The 15,319-nt window shown below is 33.1% G+C and overlaps 3 protein-coding genes across 5 annotated transcripts; 2 read left to right on the top strand and 1 right to left on the bottom strand.

Annotated features, from left to right (window-relative positions):
* On the top strand, window positions 1,092-1,916 carry LOC110012927 (zinc finger BED domain-containing protein RICESLEEPER 4-like). Its single transcript, XM_020698057.1, has one exon. It carries the CDS (start codon window positions 1,092-1,094, stop codon window positions 1,914-1,916), a length of 825 nt encoding a protein of 274 aa, XP_020553716.1.
* On the top strand, window positions 2,535-3,790 carry LOC105173437 (zinc finger BED domain-containing protein RICESLEEPER 1). Its single transcript, XM_020697655.1, has 3 exons — window positions 2,535-3,125; window positions 3,217-3,270; window positions 3,613-3,790. The coding sequence occupies exons 1-3, from the start codon at window positions 2,673-2,675 to the stop codon at window positions 3,616-3,618; spliced, it is 513 nt and encodes a 170-aa protein (XP_020553314.1). The 5' UTR covers window positions 2,535-2,672; the 3' UTR covers window positions 3,619-3,790.
* On the bottom strand, window positions 9,908-14,742 carry LOC105173438 (UMP-CMP kinase 3). 3 transcript variants are annotated; one of them, XM_020698137.1, is made up of 9 exons: window positions 14,581-14,742; window positions 12,934-12,996; window positions 12,195-12,249; window positions 11,874-11,991; window positions 11,243-11,399; window positions 10,988-11,068; window positions 10,782-10,889; window positions 10,505-10,702; window positions 9,908-10,251 (listed from the first exon to the last, which is right to left on the bottom strand). In XM_020698137.1, exons 2-8 carry the CDS (start codon window positions 12,961-12,963, stop codon window positions 10,514-10,516), a joined length of 738 nt encoding a protein of 245 aa, XP_020553796.1. In that variant the 5' UTR covers window positions 12,964-12,996; window positions 14,581-14,742; the 3' UTR covers window positions 9,908-10,251; window positions 10,505-10,513. The 3 variants fall into 3 exon arrangements, with proteins under 3 accessions (XP_020553796.1, XP_011093471.1, XP_020553794.1); XM_011095169.2 differs by lacking the exon at window positions 14,581-14,742 and adding an exon at window positions 14,423-14,574 and having other exon boundaries at window positions 10,631-10,702; XM_020698135.1 differs by lacking the exon at window positions 14,581-14,742 and adding an exon at window positions 14,423-14,574.

Consider the following 15,319-nt stretch of genomic DNA (forward strand, 5'->3'; position numbering starts at 1 on the left):
AATATTAATAATAATAATAATCTCTTTCTCTCTCTTTTTATCGTTTCTTCCTCCTTTTTCTTTCTCTTTCTCTCTTTCTCTTTGTATCTCCATTCTTTGCCCTCTCTTATTTCTTCCCCAAATCCACTCTTAGAACCCTAACCCCCAAATTTACGGCAACAAGAAAGGCGAGTCGGCAACGAGGACAGCGACGAGTGCGGTTTTCAGGTAATGCTTCTCTGTTGACACACGATTACTTCTATTTTTTCTACCGCTGGTTATGTCGCTTCTATTTTTTCTTGGGTTGTAGCGTTTTCTTGTGGTTATTCATTCCTGATAGTCTTGGTGGCTTCTCCACTGGCGGCTAATACGTTTAAGTTGGATTCTTTAGCAAATGTCATATATTAAAAATACTAAGACTCCTACTTATTTCCTCGACTGTTTGCTGAATTCGGATTCTTTATTGTGCTTAGGCTGGCAGACAAATCATTGTAGTGATGCAAATCATTTTCTCAGCAAGAATGGACTCAACATATGATAAAACAAGAGATAATATAGAACGAATTCAAATACTTAATCTGCATATTAGTAATATTAGTAATAAGAAGTGGAGGAAAAACCGAAGGTTATCTCTCATAGGTTACACAGAATTTGCCCAAGCTCTTTACGGGCACATACTATTGATATTCTCTAAGATAAGGAGGAACCTGTTTATGAGTTGGGTATAGTGGATTCATGGTTGGATTCTTCAGATGGTCAATGAATGAGAGACTTTTTAGATGGTCTTATAATGATTTCTGTTGCTCTGCCAGCCTAAGCATAGGCTATTTTTATTGGTCTTGTTGTTGGATTCTTGTTTAATACTTATGGGATTCTTTATTTGTTTAATTCTTTATTGAATTGTTGAATGTTAAGTTGTGGTGTTATGGAAACTTGGAACCTCATAAACATCATCTCAAAACTTAGAATTTGGTCCTCTGGAGTTTGGAAGTTTTAGAATGTTGTGTTAATTGATTACCAGTCTAAATATGCATTTATGGTTAGTTTTTAATTGATTATAGTTTCTCTAGCAAACCTCAAGCCAATAAGTATTTTCTCCTCAATGTTCAGATATGAATATTTCAGCAAGTACTTCTTTTTCTATAACCGATTCAACAAGTCCAATAATACAAAGTGACGAGGAAACACTTGAACAAACAACTAGTGATACTAATGAAGAGATGATTAATAGAGTTGATATGGATACTATTGGCACAGAGAAGAACATTGAGGAGGCTAGTAAAGATGATGAAACTTTAGGACCAAAACCCAAACGTCAAAAAAAATCAGCAGTTTGGTCAAATTTCACAGAAATGAAGGATGCAGATGGAGTTATGAAGATCTCTTGTATACATTGTAAGAAGATGTATAGCAAAATCAAAACTACTCCAACAACTCAATTGCATCGGCACTTGCAAAGTTGTGCTAACTATCCAACTTCGTGTCCAAGTCTGTATGTTGGGAAGTTTGATATGGAGAAGATGAAAGAATCAGTGGCTCATTGGATCATGATGCATGAGCATCCTTTTTCTATTGTGGAAGAAGAAGGATTCAATTTGATGCAAAGAAAAGGAATGCCTGAGTGGCGCGGAATTACAATAAATACAGCAAAAGCTTATTGCATCAGCGTTTATGAGGCAGAAAAGAAGAAGCTGAAGAGTTTATTGAAAAATGTTAACAAAATTAGCCTCACAACGGATTGTGGGAAATCAAAGAACCAAAAGATCGAGTACATGGTCATTACAGGTCATTGGATTGATGAAAGTTGGAAATTACAGAAGCGTGTACTTAACTTTGTTCATATTCCACCTCCACGTCGAGGTCTTGAAATTGCAAATGTCATTTGGCGTTGTTTGGAGGATTGGGGCATCAATGGTAAGATCCACACCATATGGTAGATAATGCTTCTGTCAATGATTCATGTATTGAAAATCTGAAGATTTATGTGAAAAACAAAAGAAGACTACTTTGTGAGGGAAGACTATTCCACATAAGATGTTACGCCCATATATTTAATCTCATTGCTCAAGATGGACTTTCTGAGATTAAAAATATTGTTGATGTTATACGTGATAGTGTAGAGTATGTCCGACGATCCGATGCAAGACTTAAAATATTTTCTGAGATAGTGAAACAATTGAATTTACCAGACAAGAAGTTAGTTGATGATTGTCGGGCAAGTTGGAATTCAACATATGAAATGTTGGTTGCTGCAATCAAAATCAAAGATGTATTCCCAAGGTTTGCTGATCGGGAACCACATTATGATATTTGTCCAAGTGCAGAGGATTGGACAATAGCAGAGAAAGTGTGCTCGGTATTAGAGCTATTTTGGACAGCTACACACATTGTTTCCGGAAGTGATTATCCTACTTCAAATTTGTTCCTTAATGAGGTGAGTAGAGTGAAAGTTTTGTTAGATAAGAAGATATTAGAGAATGATATATTCATTCAAGACATGGTTGCAAGAATGAAAAACAAGTTTGATAAATATTGGGGAGAAACTAATTTGCTGATGTCTAGCAGCTGTTTTGGATCCAAGGTGTAAGTTGAGAGTGCTTGAATTTTGCTTTCCAAGACTATATTCTTCAGAGAATGTTGAGAGGCAAATTACTATTGTTCGGAAGACACTATATGAGCTCTATTCTGAGTATATGATTATTTCCAACATTGAAGACGAGTCAATTGGAGAAGGGCAAAGAAACAAACCATCGAATCGAGATCTTACAAATGTTGAAACTCAATGTGGCTGGTCTGAGTATGCTGAATATCTGAAGTCAGTGGAATCTATTCAGCCTCAAAAGTCTGAACTTGATTTATATCTTGAGGAGAATTGTTATATATTTGAGAAGGACAAGAATGATGGGAAAGACTTTGATGTTCTGGAATGGTGGAGAGTTCATTCATTGAAGTATAAGATTTTGTCGATAATGGCAAGAGATATTTTAGCTATTCCGATCACCACTGTTGCTTCTGAGGCTACATTTAGTGCGGGAAGTAGAGTAATAGACAAATATCGTGCATCATTGACTTCAGATACGGTTCAAGTGTTGATGTGCGGAGGAGATTGGCTGAGAAAACGCTTTGGAGTGAAGAAAAAATCTTTGGTAAGTTCTTTTGTTTTTTAAAAGTTTTGAACATATCACTATTATTTCTAACTTATTATAAGTGTATTAAATTTTATTCATTAATTTACAGAGCGACAAAAAAACAATATATGTAAATTTGTCTCTTGATGGTGATGTGCCAAAGGTAACTTCATGTAACTCAACTGTCGATAATTGTCTCGATTGTTTCTTTTAAATTGCATCATGTTGTGACATCTTTGAGATGAATTAATGTGGTGAATTTGAGGTTTGAAGTTTGAGATTTGAGATTTGAGGTTTGAGATTGAAGGTTGGAGTTGATACTTAAATCGGTATTGATATCAAATTACGTGGTAACTTTTTATTTCTTTTGTTGGGTTTGGTAATTTCTAGCAAACCATATTGATAATCTTGTGCTATTCTCATTCACTTGCAAAGAGATATATACATATTGGTTGAATTGTGTTATACGGTTCTATTTTAATTTATTATCATTTATTTTATGTAGGTTTGAGAGCATAACAACAAGAACGACTTCATTACGTGGACTTTGTCACTTTTGAACAAACATGGGTTTAGAAAGATTTTTGGATTTTGATAAATGTAAATAATTTATTTTTATTCAAATGGTTTATTGACAAATTTAATCTTTATATATTGTGGTTTCTATTTGGTTTTATGAATTTGGTAAGGCTTGTTTGTTTTTTTAAATGATTAGTTTATTAACAATAAATTATTATATAATGTGCTCAAACTCATAATTCAAAACAGTCGAGCTCGACTCGTTGCTAGGCCTAATTTGAACAGAAAATGCTGACGAGAGCAAAAAAAAAAATACTTTTCAATTTTATCCTTCATTTAACATTTATACATATATATATATATATATACTTATAAGATTAACATCATTACATTTTTTCTTCCTAAGTACAAAACTATTATATTAAAACATTAAATGATGGGTAAAGTTAGAAATTTATATAATTTTTTTGACTGACATCGTCCTGACAGAAAAAGGTTCTGTGCAAACAGTAAATTTTTGGAGAGAGTGCAAGTGTAATTTCAGAATTTTTTTGGAAGAAATTATAATTTCACATTTTTAAAGAGGCATAAGTGTAATTAATCCTATAATTTAATTATAAAATTGTGAATCATGAACAGCATAATAACACGAATGGATACATCTACTGAACTTTTCTCAAGTTCAAAAGACTTTAACTACAATCACTTGAAATGTTGATCTTTCCAAATAATTAGTAGAAAAAAAATAATAATGAAACAAAACAAATAAAAACAAACATGAAACAATCAGCTAAGACACGCGCCTAACGTTGTCGCAGAACATGGAAGCGAGTTCATCGTTCAGAGGATTACACATTCTCTCCACGAAACTCCGAAACAACAGAACAACGTCAGAGATCAGATCGACCCACTGGTAATGATGATCCCCCTTCAGCGAAATCATCTGAGGGACTTGAGCTCTGCAGAGCGGACACGTGGAGTGGGACTTAAACCACGCGTCGATGCACTGTGCGTGGAAGCAGTGCCCGCACTCCGGCAGCTTCCGGTATCCATCGCCGCCGCAGACGTCGCTAAGGCATATGGCGCAGTACGGCGGCGGACTCCGCGAGTTCGGGTCGAATACCTCGGCGGCGGGGAGGCGGTCGCAACCGTGGAGAGAGGCGGTGAATTTGAAGATGAACGGAAGGTAAAATTCCATGGCCGGTGAACAGTATGTGTGTTTGTTGAATTATGACTGATGGTGTACATACGTATACATATATATATATATATACGTACACCACATACACGCAGTAAGTGCGTGTGTTTGTGTGAATGTCCGGGTCTTGCACGTCTATTTAATTAATTATTATTGATTAACAATTTACTGATGAAGAAATTCAAAGGGAAAAAGGTCTGACTCTGAGTTGTTGAATTCGTAAACTGAGTCCCAAACAGTCACCGTCGGTGATTACACGGTTTCTTATTTATTAGAAAATTGTAATTTTGGTAATAATTTACAATATTCATTCCATACTTTTTAAAATAATTAATATTAGTTCCACACTTTAAAAAAATATCGCAAAGTTAGTTCTATCGTGAAAAATTTGTAATGTCTGGTACTAATTTTACAACATCTTTTTAAAATGTGGGACTAAGTTTACAACCTTTTCTAATAACAAAAAAAAAAAAAAAAAAACGGGGGGGTTTGCAATATTTTTTTGAAGTGGGACTAATATTGCAACGGATGGACTATACTTTGCTATATTTTTTTGAAGTGTGAGACTAATGTTTGCTATTTCAGAAAATATGGAACTAATACCGCAAATCACACTGTATTTTGGAATCAAAATTGCATTTTTCTCGAACTCAATCAAATCCGATTGAATTACCAAGGATGTCTTAAGTTCATAGTTGAGATTGAGGTATGATTAAACTCAAAGTCATAGTTCGAGACCCATAATCCAATTGAATTACCAATAACGTTTGAGGTTGAGATCTCATGATTCAACTAAAAGTTGTGGGTCGAAATCCACCAAAATGTGTGGACATTTGTAATTTAAATTTAATGGAATGAGTATTTATCTTACTTAGTGTAAATTTATTGCAATTCGAGTTTCATGAGTTTATTGTAATGTGAATTTATTAATCCAATCGATGTATTTATATCCCCCCCCCCCCCCAAAAAAAAAAAGGGTCCGATTAAATTTAACCCATTACACAATAAATATGATACATTTATCGTATACATCAATCACATTAACTCAAGTTTGAACAGATTTGATTTTTTGTTGGAAACTTCCAAATAAGCCAACAAATTTTACGATATGTTAAGGGATAATTACAGTGTCGCCCCTAAGGTTGGGTATAATTACACAAAAACCTCATATAATTTTGGAAATTATGTTTAGTACCTTTGGCGCCTGTCTTCATCTAATAAATAGATCTCTCCATTTATCAATTTACTGAATTTATGGATATTAGTAAAATAATTTAATAAAAATTCATATTTAGTCGCGATTGACTTATTGTTGACTTATTATATGTCAAACAATTTTTTTAAAATCAATCGGTTGAAGATAAACCTCTGCTATGAACTAGCATATAAAAATGTATATGGGTAGTTTGGTCAAAAAAAGTATTTGACATGTAATAAATCAATAATATAGATTTTCATTTATTTTTTTTGCTAATACAATAAATTTTGTAAATTTTGACTAACGGATAATTTTATTTATTAGATAAAACTAAATATAAAATTTCTCAAATTATAAAATTTGCGTATAATTACATTAAATTTTATGAGATGGATATAACTATTCCATAAGTTAATTATCTTTTTCTTTCCAGTGAAAAAATATAACTATGGTCAAAAGAGACCCACGGAATCACGGCAAGATAAATACAAGTGGCGCCGCCGTAATACTAATTGAATTTTGTATGTCTTTTTTTTTTTTTTTTTTATGTGAAGCTAGTGGTGTAAATAAGTCGAAATGGAATCGAGCTCGATATAAATTTTTGCCTCAAGTTTAAATTCAAATTTTTTATTTTGAGCTCGAGCTCAACGAGCTCAAAAATTTTATGATGTATCTAAAAAAAAAGAAAATAATAATTAATTAACAATAAGTTCCTATAAAATAAAATAACATAAAAACTCACTATTATTAATTTAATAATAAAAAGGTCAATAGTAAATAATTATTATTAGAAGAAATAATTACACCGTCCTTTCTTAAAGTTTGGTATAATTACACATAAACTTTATTTAATTTATTTTTTTATATGGAATTTGTTTTTTCATTTCTCATTTGTATAAGAGGGTAAATTGCATTTTTTTTCCTACAAAAAGATAGTAAAAAAACAGGGAAATAAACAGAAAAGAGGTCAAAAATGAAATGAAGTGGTAATAAGTAAGACCAAACCTTGAAAGACTATTACATAACATAACGTAACATTCGTTGTCGGAGTAAGAATTCAAACTTAAAACTCATTGTTTGACGTCTAATATTCACATCTCTCTCTCTCTCTCTCTTTATATATTGTTATTACATTATTACTCATCTCATCATCATCATTCACTCAATCAAATTCACATAATCTCTTCCTTCTTAAAAAACTAAAACAATCAAATCAATACCATGGATTTTTACCCTCAATTTCTACCCAAATTCACCGCCTCTCTCCACGGTTGCGACCGCCTCCCCGCCGCCGAGGTGTTCCAGCAGAACTCCCCGACTCCGCCGCCGTACTGCGCCATATGCCTCAGCGACGTCCGCGGCGGCGACCGATACCGGAAGCTGCCGGAGTGCGGGCACTGCTTCCACGCGCAGTGCATCGACGCGTGGTTTAAGGTCCACTCCACTTGTCCGCTCTGCCGAACTCGGATGATTTGGGTGAATCATGAGGATGATCGTCATTACCGGTGGGGCGATCTGATCTCCGACGTTGTTGCGTTGTTTCGGAGTTTTGTTGAGAAATTGTGTAATCCTCTGAACGACGAGCTGGCCTCCATGTTGTGCGACAACGTTGGGTGCATCTCCTCCTAGTCCTACCTCATCTCTCTACTCTGTATAATTCTATTCTATTTTTTTTTCTTTTTAATTTCTTTTTTATCAATTCTTTGGAGAGAGTTTGTATATTTAGTCCGTACCAAAGTTATGAACATTTTACAAGAAAATTTTAATTTAACTTTTTTTTAAATTATGTTTTATATTGCTTTCATCTGATGTTAATTTATAATATTAAACACTTTTGTGGGGAATCTAATGCAACTTTTTAAAATTTAAAGGGTTGTTTTATAATAGGAATAATTACACTCCCTTCCTCAAAACTTAGTATAATTACACATAAATCCTCTAAAATTTTAGAAATTACATTCAATTTCCCTGATGTTTATTTCTGTCTAATAAATAAGTCCTCTGATTAATCAAATTTATCGAATTTAATGATATTAATTTTAAAAAAGAGACAAAATCTATATTTACCTTGATTGACTTATTACTGATTTATTTCAAATCAAATAAATCTTTTTATGATCAAATTATCGTTATACATCTTACACATTAATTCATATGAGGAGGTATATTTTCATAATAACCCAAACTCAGGAAAGCAATGTGATTATCCTGAAAACTATGGAGTAAATTTTTCATATTTTTTGTGTATATTTTGTGTATGGAGTAAATTAATTTTATAATTGAAAAATGAACGGCTAATCATATTTTTCATTATTTTTCCCTTTCACATCCTTTTTAGTCCCTTTTTAATCTCCCTAAATATGATTTTTTTTTATATTATTATTATTAGGGTAAATTATAATTACCTTTCCTGAGATTCGATACAAATACTCTCTTATTATTTAAAAAATTACAGACACCCCCTCAATTGAAAAAATAATTATGTAGCGCTTAGACAGTGAAGTGAACATTATTATTTTACCCTTGTTGAATTTAAAAAAAAAACATTTGAAAAAATATAAAAAAAAATTGGCTGAGTAAAATCAATAATCTAGAGGGAATATTAATTCATAAAAATATTTTAAAAAATTATAAAATACATATATAATTATAATTTATGATTTAGAATGACATTTTTATGAATTTATCATAAAAATTGAATGAAAACCTAACAAAATGAACTCATTGTTACATATACATTGAAATCAAAGAGGTATTTGTAATTTTTTAAACAATGAAAAAATATTTATAATTATATCAAACCTCAGGGAAGGCGGTTGTAATTTACCCTTATTATTATTATTGGTACAAATTTGGAAAGCAAATGATAGACACCCCAAATGCCAGCCAACAAGGACTGTGTAGGTTGTAATTTACCCTTATTATTATTATTGGTACAAATTTGGAAAGCAAATGATAGACACCCCAAATGCCAGCCAACAAGGACTGTGTAGCCCGTATAAAATGTGTGTCGGCCAACGTCTCTATAATTGATCTATTGTTACTTTCATATAAATACATTGTATTGAATTCATGATAATTACGACATTCATTTATCCAACTTCATAAGAGAGATTAACCAAAACTTACATTTATTATATCCAATTAATGTTCTATACTTGTATGAATAATAAGTAAATTCCGATACATTTACGCATTAAGTGTGCTACGAACGCTAATATATATTGAATAAATTACAACTACCTTCCTTTAATTTGGTAAAATTATACATACTTCTTCGTTATTTAAAAACTTACTAATACCCTTAATTTTAATGTCTGTTTAACAACGAACCCATTTCAGCCTTCATTAAATTTTAATTCAATTTTTGTAGTGAATTAATCAAATTATCCATTTGAATTATAAATTATAATTTTATATATTTTTTAAAATCTTTTTACGAATTAATATTCACTATGAATTATTTAAGTTACACACCCTTATATATTATTTTATATTTTTCTTTTTTATTAAAAAGAATTAGCAAGAGTAAATAACAATTTCCACTTCAGCTACATAATTATTTCTTATTTGAGGAGAAAATTGTAATTTCATAAACAACGAGAAGATATTTATAATTAGATGAAATATCAATAAAGGTACTTATAATTTAGCCTACTTATATATATGTAGTCCATTCTCAACTTTTGACCCAAATGAATTGAAGCAATGGCCATTGAATAAGTAGCAATAGAATTAAGACCTTCAATCTCATAGAAAGGCAAAAAACTGATCAACTGACTCTCTACTGCACAAAGGTAATCATAAATAGCAGCAAAAGAGAAGCAAACTATAACCCACATCAATTCATGTAATCACAACCCCCCCCCCCCAAATCACTATAAACCCCCCCCCCCCCCCCCCAATCACTTAGTAAGTATTATCACACATGCCATACAACTCGTCCTTCTTTCTAATTATACATAGTTGATATGACAATTATAATTTACTTGTCATGTAATTTGTTTAGATCTCGGTTGGATGATCTGATTCGTGCTAAAAGGTTTGCAATACTCATTCGGGCATCACTTGAATCAAGTATCCAACTTACCACAAAAAACCATCCGCCTATGAGTATTTCGGTCATGTTTCCGGGTAGAAAGGCGAAAAATCAAAATCTCCTCCATGGATGTAGAACTTTTACGAAAGAAATTATACCTAGGAGTGAAACAGCTTCTTCAAGCAGCAACCTGACACAAACAAAGCAAAACAAAGTCTATTAAATTACCAACAAGGAACACAATGCATGCTTCTTCAGACAAATGCTCAACCCAGACCCACAACTTTCTGAATTTATTGTCTCATCCCACAAATTCGTGTATCGACCAATGGACGCACAGACTCTCGCGCTTGTTTGAATTCAAGGATAAAATGCAACTGAACAGACATTTCATTTTCATTACTATAACAATTTAGTTCAGCTTGACACAAAAATATAAATACCAATTGTCATCAAGGCAATATGCGCCTCATCCAACAGCATTTCAGTGCACTAAGTCCAGATTTCCTTTTCCATCTATATTGAAGGGGCTTAGTGCGTTTCTTGGAAGCATTATGATGTCGATTTACCTTGTCTTCGTATGAGCTAAAAACCTCTTTGACTGCCTCAAACACTTGGTCGATTGTCTTGGAAGCGTCGATCTGAATTAAAAGTAACATTGATAGTCATATTCAATGTCATCTGGGCTGAATATAAAACGGAAGGATGGGGACGAATTACCTTATGGACTTTCCCTTTAGAATTGTAGTATTCAATTATAGGGAGGGTGGATCCCATGTAGACCTCGAATCTCTTCCTTATTGTCTCGATATTATCATCATCTCTATTCTGAAAATATAAGTGTAAACTTACATAAAGAAACAAGTGGGTGGAGATGGAAAGCACAGACTGTAAATTTCATTAGGAGTGTGGAAAACATTTATAACCTGGTTCCTATTCAAAACGCGCTTCTCCATTTCCTCCTCTGGACAATCAAAGAAAAGAACGAATTCCGGCTCGATTCCAGTCTGGAACACAGAGCCAAGTGGTACAACATGAAAAAGAATGTCAGATGAACAGTCATATTCTTCTTCAGCATAAAGGACACACCCACCCTCCCACCCTCACACACACACACACACATATATATATACATATGGGAAGAGAGAGAGTTGAAGAAGAGGTAACAGAATAAGACATACAACAGATTCAAATGCAGCTCGATTTTCCTCATTACGGGGGAAACCATCAATAAGAAACTTGTCATTTCCGTCTTCCTCCATTGCTCGTTGGAGAAGCTTAATTGTGACCTCTGAGGGAACAATTTCTCCCTTCTTGATCATGTTCTTAATCATTGTCCTACATAACATAAAATGAAAAGTTGGAAAACCTCAAGCATAACAAGAACCTGAAAGATAAAATTATAAAATTCCAGAGAGACTTTGTTGGAAATCAAAAGTTGTCAAATGCATGGGAAAGTGACCATTATCTTATTTAGAACATATAGCAAGTCCATAAATCAACTTTAAAGGATCAGATCAAAAACTTTGTCCAAAAACACAAAAGTAGTAGGTCACTGCAAATACGACATTCGAAAACCGATGAAAAGCAAGGATAAACAGGCAGTAGTGGAAGATGAAGCAATGTCACTCATTCAATTAATGCACGTAATGAAAAGGATAAACAGGCAGTAATGGAAGATGAAGCAATGTCACTCATTCAATTAATGCACGTAATGAAAAGGATAAACAGGCAGTAGTGGAAGATGAAGCAATGTCACTCATTCAATTAATGCACGTAATGAAAAGCAGGGGTGCTACAATAAGGATTTACCCATTTTCAGAACCAGAATCTCGCTCTGCTCGGAGAAGATCACCCGCACTAAGATGACTATAACCAAAGTGTTTGACAATATTTGCACACTGAGTGCCCTTACCACTGCCAGGACCCCCTGCTCAAGTTTAAAGAGCAAGAAAAATAATAACAATGTATGCGATAGCATCAGCACAAAGGATGAGTTGACAACTAGTTTGTGAAAGAGTATAAGGTTTAGAGATCGATAGAGACAGCCAAGAAAGGATGATATAAAATCCGGCATTCTGAATGAATAGGTGGGCAATAATAAACAATTAATCTGGAAATCGAAGCACTCACCAAGAACAAAGACCACTTTGACCTTCTTATTGATGTGTGAACTTCCATTTGCTTCCTGCACAACAGTTTATTTTATACAACAGAACTCTGCTAAATGAGTTTTGTAAGTATGCAAGTGACATCTGATGCACGTCTTCATGTGAGGTTGATTCTCTTAATTAATTCAAGCCGCATTGTCCCAATGACATAGTTATGCTTTTCCATTTAACAAGTCAAATAGAATTTAGAGATCAATCAGCTTGATTTTTCTATCTTAATTAAGAGTATACAGATTTAATCTTTCAACAAATCGGAAATCCTACAACTGCAACTTTCGCTCAAACTTCAAGCTTATACCTGGAATTTTCTCTTGGAGAAACTTAACTCTTAAACTCAAAAGAATAATATAACACCATGTCAGGTGGTGCTGAACATATACTTGTCATAGTTTGCGAAATCATGGTTATTCCTGAATACCTCATAATATATGAAAAGATAAGTAAATTCACTCATTGTATCTAGAACAAGAAATGACAATCCTCAAAAGTTAAAAGGAACATTATCTTGGTTTCTCTCTGTCCTGTAAAGATACCTATGCGGAAAGCATTTCATAGAACGGACACAGAATCCTGATTCATTTCTCACCTTAAGCACATGAAGACCAAAATTTGATGTTCGAACAATTGGTCACAACTATACTGTTAACACAAATTGCAAACACATTCAAGGACAGCTGTTAAACAAGACTGAAGAGAAATACCTTATTTGCAGCATCAACAACAGTCCCCATGATTGCCTATTTATAGTAATTCAGATAAAGTATCTGCATCAAGGCCATATGCATCATAGGCAGTTAGTTCCATGTTTTAGTACAATAAACAGAACACACATTATTCTCCCAGCAGAGAGAATGGGACTACAACATGAAGATGATCAGTGATATTAGTTTTAGATCCAAGGAAATGGCAGTAAAGATGTCTATATGATTTTTGCTCAAAAGTTATGGGAGTATCTTAACCAACACATGGACTAAGTAAATCATAAAGCATGGTAGCATAGAATAAACACAAAAATGTGAGGCAAAGATCAATCAAACTACAGTATAATTTAAGCAAAATGATAAATTCTCAGCAGCAATTGCTTGGTGTCATATGTAAAGTAAACCTAAACATCAGCAAGATTGCAAGAAGCACTTTAAGCAGATTGAAATATGAAACCTGAAGGATAACAAGTTCAGTCCCACGAAAACGATAGTCTTACAATTGAGAGGTCATAAGAGTGCCTTCTGCCAAATATGATCACTAATTTTTCCAAATGAAAACTTGATTCAATTCAAAAGTTTAGGTTTTACAAGGGGTTAGCCTAACTATTCAGTGATAAACATTTTTAATCACTTTGCAGCCAATTGCAGACCAGAACTCATTTCTCCATCTAAAGATTCCAGTACTTCAGATAATCATAAAGTCCAGATGAAAATCTCTTAGAAGGTTTGGATGAGCTTATAAGCCCTTCAAACCATGTTACAACATGTTTGAGAGCTTATTAGATATGGAAAACAAATTGACAAAATTTTAGAGAATGAGCTTATAAAATCTAAAATTAAGGTCCTGTAAAAAATTACAGAGTTCTCAACTTACTTTTAAATTCTCACAAGTTCCTTCAAATTACTGAAAAGTTGCCACCAATAACATCATATAAGCTTCATAACCTTATTTAATCCAACCACTTTAAAATCTTATAAGTTCTAAAAATATATCTTATAAGAGCTTATGAGATGTTTTCAATAAACTTAAGCAGCCAATAAATGATTAGAATATTAAAGAAAGATTAAATCTCTAGAGATCAATATCAAGTAATATACTTCTTGAACAGAACTATCATTCTGCTGTTGATCAGGGGATTCCATTAAACTGTTGAAACTATCCGATCAATGCAAACTAACTATTATCTACCCACAAAATTCTCAAATATAGGAGCAAAAACATTGATTCCTACAAAAGGGCTGCGCCAAAATTCAGCAAAACAAGATTGTCAAGCAAATACAAAGACCTTATACAGAACAATGCATCTGGATCATACACACCAAGTGATAACTACAAACCACCAAAAAACATACAAATCATTACAAATGGGAAGCTCAAATACATTGAGGTTTCCTCACGTCAAGCAAAAGCTTAAGATCATCAAGAATTTGAGTAGTTCAGGCCAAGAAAATGATGAAAATAGCGAGAATAAGATCTGGGACTCACCCAATTCTTGTGAAGTGCGCAAAAGGGAGGGAAACTTGTGGAAGATCTAAGAATAATGTGAAGACGACGTGTATTTATAGAAAGAACAGTGTTTAAAGATACCCGGCAAATAATTAGTGCGGCAGAAAAATACTTGTTTTGACCCTTTCGGGTTTAACCTTTTCACATATCTTTTCTCTTTCTTGATCCCACGCGGTTTCTATGAAGTATTTGACGTGTGGAAGAACAATCTGCGCAGAGGTGAAGCTGACGGGCTACTCTCTAAGTGATTTTGAGTGCAGCTTAAATGCAAAACATCCCTAAACACTCCCGGGATAAATGAAAACTTATACCGGCCATTTTGAGATTTTTTTTTTAAAAGAGGGTATTTTATGATTTTGGTATCATATTTTCTAAGGTATCTTGATTCCATATCATACAATCGAGATAACGACAAAGTTGATACTGTAGTTTAAGAAAATTGTAATTTTAGTATCATAGTTTTTGAATTGACAATTTTAATACCTTACTTTATTTTTTGATAATATCCTTTTACTACCTTAAGTTAGATATTCTCGCAAATTTAATTTGATGGTTTAAAAATAGTATTAAAGCCTAGGTTTTGTTAAAGAAAATATTATTTTTATATTACATTCTAGTGCAATTGGAAGTCTAATGTATGTTATGCATTGTACTAGACCAAACTTTCTCTTCGTTGTTTGTAAACTATCTAAGTTTACAAATAATCCTAGTATTGAATATTCGAAAGACATTAGAAGAGTTTTTGCATATCTCAAATGAATTGTGAATTTGAGACTCTTCTATAATAGAATTTCAGCTATACTAGAGGGTTATTTTTATGCTAGTTGGATAACTAGTTTGGAAATAATAAATCCATATTTGGGTGGAATTTTACTC

Source organism: Sesamum indicum, linkage group LG11, assembly GCF_000512975.1.
Source record: "Sesamum indicum cultivar Zhongzhi No. 13 linkage group LG11, S_indicum_v1.0, whole genome shotgun sequence".
NCBI classification, from domain to species: domain Eukaryota; kingdom Viridiplantae; phylum Streptophyta; class Magnoliopsida; order Lamiales; family Pedaliaceae; genus Sesamum; species Sesamum indicum.